Genomic DNA, 7,813 nt, shown 5'->3' on the forward strand with positions numbered 1-7,813 from the left:
TTTCCCGTTAGTATTGAATGCAACACGGCCACAGCACGGCATGAATATTCTCTTACCTGAGTAAGTTCCATAAAGACACCGTTGAAATCCCGCGGAACTTCTTTCGTGCAATCGCACAGAACGCCCTGAGCCGAATGCCCGGGTTTGACGCATACATTTTATTCAACTTCAAAACAATCCAGAGAGGCTTTTCGAACTAACACGTCACGAAATGCGTTGCAAGTCGGAACTGCAATCGACCGGCGATCGGTTGCCTCCTCCTGCCCGTCGTAAATCCGGCACTCGCCTCACGCGCGGTTTGCGGGGTGGAACAGCAAGTCACTCTGGCGCTCAAGCCGAGAGGGCTTTTATCCACGCACACTGTACATACCCGATGCAAGTTTGAGTCGTACATCGCTCGAGAAAGATAATCCAGAGCATGGGAAGCACTGTCCACTCGCAGAAACACAACGTCACATTTCATCGTGAACGCGCCCACAACACACACACACACAAACACCGCTTCGGTCGCTGGCCTGGCTACAAAGCTTCGTTCGGGCAGTCAGCGATGTCACGATGATACGGAGCTGTGCGAGGGGCGATGTGCTAAGCAATCGACGTATTTAAAAACACAGGGGCAAAGAACTTGGTTCATCGGGAGCAAATTACTGTCGACAGAAAAGCGGAATCGTGGATGCTTGCCGGGCTACTTGCCGCCATGTTGGAAACGCAAGCGGCCTCACGTACGCACGCTATTTCGCTGAAATAGCGTCCGTCCGCTAAACGCAGAAGCGGCTTAACCTACGGCGCATTAGCAGTGAGAACGACGCAAAGAAATAGCGTTCGCTTACTGTTTGCGTATGGTTGCGTACGTTATTCTAAAACTCTCAGACAACTCTCTCGACGTCCGTTTCTTCTCGCTATATAGCTTGAGCACCGTTTTAATTCTTCGTTATGGGCGAAGCACCTTAGGGCCTCGCTTTGTCCGTGGCTTGTCCGTTGGCGTCCGTGTACACAGTTCTAGTCCCCTTAACAGTGTTGCGCATGCGCGAAGAGCATTGCATTGCATTGCATTGGAATAGATTGGATTGGATTGAATTGGATTGCAATTGGAAAAACTGTAAACACACGTTGTCACTCATTTACATGCGCGAGTGGGCAATGCCACGGGTGATTTATGGTAAGAACGATCCCCAGTGCTTCGCCCACTCGTCATGATTCACTTCGTGGAGATGCTGGAATTTTTTTTTCTCGACAACTTGCACTCTTCACCAACCAGCCGGCCTGAGCTTTCCTGTTCTATCGGGAAGCCTGTTCACCACAAGAGAACACGACATGCACTCGCTGGGCCCGGAATGAACACACGCAGAAAAGAAGAAAACGCTGTGGAATATTTCTTCGCTTAGCCCACAGCATAGTGCTATACGCGTTACGCTTAAATGAGAAGATATTTTTTATCTCTACTCCACGAGCAGTGACTAAACCTAATAGTGTGAGAAAGAACAAAGACAAAATGGCCGAAACTATTTTAGCTGAGCGTGCTTGTATGCCAAAGCCCATCCTCAACTCACCGCGGTTCTCGGTGGCGATATGTCATGTCTGGTCAGGCGGTGCTTCGCACTCGAATTAGCATGAAATTGGAGCCTTCACTTGCGCGCATGCGAATCTCTCCTTTTCTCTCACCTTAGACGTTGAAAGGTCCTCGAGGCGTCCGTGTGCGGACGCGTTAACAAACGTGGGCGTATCTATATACGCAGCTACATCGCGCGTATCTTGGCGGGGAAAGCGCCAAAGCGACGAGGAAGAGGAAAGCGGCGACAACACGGCGCTATTTGTTTTGAGCCTGTTGTTTGAGCACTTTTCCCGCTAAGATGAATTAGTACCAACAGCCAAACTCTCTGTTATCCTGCACTGGGTATCACGAAACGCTGTACATGCACTACCACCCGCTTTCACTCACCCATGTTCATGTAGGGGTACACGCCCCAAAAATGTAGCTCGGTAAGGGGTAGGTGTATCAGGAGACGCCGTGATAGCAATGGCGATGGTTTCGGTCGCAATTGAATGGCGATGGTTTCGGCCGCATGCAGCTGCATAGAGAATGGTGCCCCCGGTGTCGGTGAATGCAAGGGTCGAGTGGGAGTACGGTGGGGCTTAAACCCGGGTCGACGTCGCGGGAGCCCGTGGCGCCCACCCCTGTGCTAACCCAGGCCCTCGACAGAATGGAACAAGAACTGTGTGCACCTTGACAGGTGGACGTGACGGCACATGAGCTGAACAAATGCACGCGGCAGACAGACAGACAGACTTTATTTCGGTTATTGCCATTCAGACCTCGCTTGTAGCCGGTGGCGTCCACTCACCAGCGACGTCCTCAGCCCTGCCGATAAGCCGGACCTGAAGGTCCCGATCGGGCTGCGGTGCGCGGCCTCCCAGTGCTCCTCAGGAGTGATTAGTGGGAACGGATCCTGGGGGCATGCCCATATTGTGTGAGATGGGGAGTCGTGTTCACTGCACAGGTGGCAGGGGGCGGTTGGGTAGAGACTTGGGTGTACGTGGGTAAGACGGGATGGGTTGGGAAAAGTTCGTTTGTAGTGAACGCCAAATGTGAGCTTTGCTGTTATCTAATTGCTGGTCCGCCGGTTGGTAGATCCTGCGGGATAGGCGGTAGTGTGTGGTAATATCATTAAATGTGACCAGGCTATCCCTCGCAGACCGCGCCCCCTAATAGGGATAGAGATTAGGCCCTGCCCGGATCGTGAGCTCTCGCGCGTGTTCGTGGGCCGTCTCGTTTCCCTCGAGGCCGGAGTGTGCGGGTGCCCAGGTCAAGTTATTTGTCAGGCCTGGGGACATGGGTGGGCATTTTTCCAGAATTTTGAGTGCCAAGGAGAGCTGTGAGTGTGAGCATGCTCCCGCGTGGCGAGCGGCCAGTCTGCCGATCGCAGAATTCCAGTCAAAATTCGAAGACCCGAGAGCGAAGTAGGAACAGCGGATACGATGCAGCTTTAAGGAAGTTCCCGATAATAACAGTTATTGATGGTCCAGATGTGGAGTGGGGGCGAGGGGAAGCGCGCTATTGAAGTCGGGCGTGGGGCACTTTTATAGCCCTCATAACAGCTAGGCCGGTGTCGGTAAGTTGAGGGAGCGCCATTTGTCTACTGAGTTGGGCGTCGAAAAGCTTGGGGAAGGTGTTGTGTGGCCTCATTGGAAGCGATTTGTGTGTGTGTGTGTGTGGGGGGGGGGGGGGGCGATGGTGACCGGCCCGGTGCGATCTTGTACGCGCCCGACGGATGGCTCCGTTTAGCTTGAACCGTTCTTAATTAAGGTTTGAGTTATATGCAGGGGGTGCCGTATGCGAGTTGGACGAGGCAGCAGGTGCCTTATTCTCTCCTGTCATGCTTGCGCGTACAGATTATGCGAAATATGTGAATGTGTCGTACAGTGAAGCCTGTATATAACGAAGTTGACATAAATTCGCAATTTTTCGTTAAATGCAGGTTTCCGTTACATGCAGTTTCCGAGTTAAGGCTCGCGTGAATGAAGTAGAAACGAAACCGAAATGCTAGACATCAGTGATGGGGAACTCACCCTGAAAGGATTTATTTCACAGTGAAAAACTGCGTAATTTTCACTTGCTGCTTTTCCACAAAATTAGTCACCCCGCGGCACTCGAAACCTGTTTCAAGGACGAAACTTGCGCTTAAAGGGGCCTTTTCGGGAACTTTATGCCCTTTGCCGCACTTATAAATGTTGAGAGGGTGCTAGCAGGGGTACTGTACCGGCCAGCGACGTTCTTCTTTCTTGCCGGTGTAGACGGCATTTAAAATTGCGAGCTTGTCTTGAAAAGACAAGACTCTTCGTTTTCTGGCAGCAAAAGTCATCCCCGATGAACCTACACCACAGATAACAGTGTAGAGGCGTGACTACATGCCGGCAGGTAAGCCTAGCTCCTGCCTAACCGACACCGCACTCATACTGGAAATGCACGTTGGTTTGCAGTGCTGGCGCAGTTCGCTAAATTAGTGCATTTCTAATTTATGATCTAAGGCCTACTGCAGAGTTCGTCCGTTTACGCTATTTTTATTCGCGTTTCCAACGTACTTTCGCGGGCTTTTTTAGTTTAATATTCGGTTTCGGGGGGAGATGTATAAGGTGCAATTATTGATTTATTTTTCAGATTTTGTTTTTGGAAAAATTTTACTTTTTCCGTTTTTCTTATTTTTTGGGGTTTTCCAAATTCTGCCGGACGATTATCTCCATTTACGTATCTCCATCTCCATTTACGCTGCTATAGCGAATAAAGAGAGAACTTTTGCCAAAAACTGCGTTTTTGTGGAAATGCAGGACGTCACACGGCCCCAGCTGTGGGGGACTCGACAAAGAAACGTGCGCATTAAAATAAAAATAAAACGGCACTCAAGCAATATAAGCGGAAGAAACGGACGTCGATGCAGTTGTCAGCCGACCCACTTCCGGATAATCGTGCTATACTCGGGTACAACTCAGGAACGGTAACGGAAGTTGCCGCTGTGCCTCACCACCACCGCCGGATGTTACTCCGCGTGGCACAAGTAGTGGTTACTGGAAATATTTTGAACATGGCACGAGCCGTTTTCGTAACATTTTGGACTTAATATGGTTATAAACTACTGCAGCGACCACAAACAAACGACGTGATGAAAGGCAGACGATATCACACATTCGTAGCAGTCTTTTTTTTTCAAAATGCGCGGGCCGGTTCACATCCGGGTCCGTAGCTTAGGCGGAGTGAAACCGTACATGAGCAATTGCCGCTCTTTCCTTCTTAGTTTTTTTTTTCTCTGAAGACGATGCAGAAGAGACTGGTGCATAGCCCTGTGCTCATACACCACGGCACGATTCCTAAACGTACTACACGTCCTGGCGCATGATGGAAAGGAACGTGCTAACAAGGACTGCAGGAAAGGAAGGCGCAACTTCACCGCTGTGTTGTCTTCCTTGCTTCCGTCCAGTCATTGAGAGAGCATTCCTTTTCATCGTGTGAAATGACCAACTAGCCCCCCAGAAAACTTTGATGTTCACGTACAATCATTCTAAGGTACCGCCAAGTTTTCACATGTGGGGACAGGAAAGATCATGTAAAGGTGAAATAAAAAAAGCATCAGCGCCTTTGGCATCTTGCAGTACTTCGAAGGTAACAACGGATGCTTTCAAAACCCACGTTAAATAACCCTGCCGCCGTGCATGCTCATTCAAGCGTCATAACATACCACGGAAGAGCGCTTGTCACCGAAGGTGCTCCTTGGCTACAACTCTGTTGCCGAACGAATTTATGTTCAGAAAATGGGAGAATGGTGCCGGGTCGCTCTTTAAGTATTTTTAATATCCAGACATCTGTGATCACCACAAGCCACGAGGAGCGTCGAAGTTAAGACAGGCTGTACTAGGGAGGCAGGTTAAACGCGCACTTAAGTCCCACGGATAGTTTTCGTCGCCATAGGGGCGCAGTTCGAAGGAAGATAGTTTACGGTCACACAGACTAGCGCCATTAGCACGGCCGTCACGGCAAGCGCAACTTCTTCTCGTTCAATCGTCGTGGGTGTGAACGCGAATTCTTCCACGAAGTCTGAAATCATGAAGAGCTGGACACTGACGCAGACGCTGAAACCACGCACCTCGACTGGGTATAAGCTTTTCGTGACAAAAACCATGACACCTACGTTAAGCATTGCCGACGCACGCTGTATAACGAAAATCACGGCACGAAGGGTTGTTTCGCCTCCCTTAATGCCAACAGCGAAGAGAAGCGCCGATGATACGCTGAAGACCATACAGGAGACGGTGGCTGCATTTACGATTTGGCGCAAGGTGCCAAGGAAAGGCAGTAGCGCCACGTATGCAGCGCAAACGCATATGTAGCTGCCTATAACGACGGAGTCGCTGGCAGGAAGGCCCCGGTCCAGAGCATAGTGGCCATGTACCCAGCCAAGGGTCGTCCATATATACACCAACATAATTGACCGCTTGCGGAGCTCGCCACAGAGATGGGATTTATCGGCCTGCAGCGAATGTGGCTCCCTCGCCTTTATGCGCAGTTCTTTCCGAACCAGTTCTCTACCGGAGGAAGGGGAAAGGCCGTTCACGGCTGCCACTCTTAGCACCACCAGCTCAGCCTCGTCCTCTTTGTGTGCAGCGACGAGCCATAGCGGGGACTCTTCTAGCACGTAGAAGGATCCGACCAGGGCAAGCGCCAGCACTGCCAACACGAGGTGCGAAGTCAAGGGGTTCAACCGTAGGAGCTTCACGGTGAAGTAGAAGGGGAGTTCCAGTACGGCGCCTAGCGACGGGGCCAGCGTGCAGTAGAGTAAGCGCCGGGGTGGCGTCGTCACCTCGTAGAGCAGCACCAGCAGGATCACCAGGTTGGAAGCCGACGCCAGCGCCACGGAGCGAGTTATGGCGTACTGCAGGAAGTTGGCTACAAAGCTACTCGCCACGAGGGTCATGATGAGACTCGTGAGGGACACAAAGCAGACGGTCTTACGGCCAATGCGGTCGGCCAGAGCGCCAGCTAGGGGAAGCACCACCATCGCAGTTGTGATGTGTAGCGCGACCGATAACGTTTTCAGCCAACGGCGCTCGCACACGAGGTTCCACGCGCTGACCATGTTCTCGCCGTACTCGCTCAGGTCAAATTCCCATCCGGTGCAGGGTACCACTCTTGCCCATGTGCCTCCGTCTGGCGGTTCGCGAACTGTGCACCGGCTGTAGTTTCCGTTGGGGTCAACAGGAATGGCCAGAGCCTTCCACTCGGCCGGGCTCATATTGGAGAAAGGTTCCGGACGCCGGCACCAGTGGTCCATGACATGCGTGGCCAGGTGGAAGTTCTTTATCTGGATGAAATATACACCTCCGCATAACATTGCAATCAGCAGTACCCTTATCTGGAAAGGACCTTCTACAAATGGGCAAATCTCACGTTGATCGACGTGGGGTTCTTCAGGATTGCCAGGATTGGTTTTCAAGGAAGTTGTTGCAGTTCCCTGCGGATCTTTCTGCCGGGACATCATAATCTTCTTCTTCTACCTTCTGAGCTAGCAGTGACCTCTGGGGGTGGTAAAGTTTTTTTTTAATGAACGTTTATTTTGCCACAGGGCGTATGTATGGGGGTATGAGTTGATGGTGATTAGATGAAAATGAAAATTTTCGCTTCGCGAATGAAGTCAAGGGATGAACGATGATGGCACCCATGTATCCATGCGGCGTATGCGGAGTCATCGTTTACGCGGAGGCCCGTTGCCGCAAGGTGCCAACATCTCGTCGGCCTCAAAGCGAGGCAGGACCACAGCAAGTGGGGAGGTCGGCGATCGCGTCGCTGAGGTGGCAAACTAGGCAACCAGGGTTTGTAAAGGAACCTCGGTATTGAAGCCAGTGGAGGGTCACGGCTGGTGTTAAGGCCACCCCCACCCTAATCCTCTTGAGCGCAACCTCCTCGGCACGGTTAAGACCCGGGGGGAGGGTGGCAGCACGCGGTGGAATAAAGAGCATGTGCGGCGCCGGAGGTGTTCTTTTCTCGTCACCAGGAGAGTGGCATCATCCAGCTCTAACGGGGAAGTCGGAGATTGAACGGATGCTGCCAGTCGGGCTGCTACGTCTGCCTTGAAGTGGTTTGTGAGTAGGTCATGCGGAACCCATTCAATCAGAATCTTGTGAGCGATTCCTGCCGCAAGTTGGTGAATACTCTGAGCCAGCACAGGGCTACAACTAACTAACCGTATAGCACGCGGACTGCTTGTAGAGCATCTGTGCTAACTACTATGCACGCCCCGGGCTGCAAAGTGATTCCGGTTGCAGCAAT

General features: G+C 51.7%; 1 protein-coding gene across 1 annotated transcript; it reads right to left on the reverse strand.

The window, feature by feature from the left end:
• Positions 1–1,278: 1,278 nt before the first annotated feature.
• Positions 1,279–6,878, reverse strand: LOC144153171 (beta-alanine transporter-like). Its single transcript, XM_077684820.1, has 3 exons — positions 6,042–6,878; positions 2,343–2,447; positions 1,279–1,290 (listed from the first exon to the last, which is right to left on the reverse strand). Exons 1-3 carry the CDS (start codon positions 6,876–6,878, stop codon positions 1,279–1,281), a joined length of 954 nt encoding a protein of 317 aa, XP_077540946.1.
• Positions 6,879–7,813: the final 935 nt, after the last annotated feature.

The sequence above is a fragment of the Haemaphysalis longicornis genome, unplaced genomic scaffold, assembly GCF_048455015.1.
Source record: "Haemaphysalis longicornis isolate Haplotype H1 unplaced genomic scaffold, Haemaphysalis longicornis Haplotype H1 scaffold_9, whole genome shotgun sequence".
Taxonomy (NCBI): Eukaryota; Metazoa; Arthropoda; class Arachnida; order Ixodida; family Ixodidae; genus Haemaphysalis; species Haemaphysalis longicornis.

Excerpts from the sequence above, each read along its gene's own strand:
- LOC144153171 (XM_077684820.1), bottom strand. The coding sequence starts at position 6,878 with ATGTTATGCGGAGGTGTATATTTCATCCAGATAAAGAACTTCCACCTG. Across the intron at positions 2,448-6,041 it reads GGAAAGAACTGCGCATAAAG|GATCCGTTCCCACTAATCAC; the intron begins GCGAGGGAGCCA and ends GCATGCCCCCAG.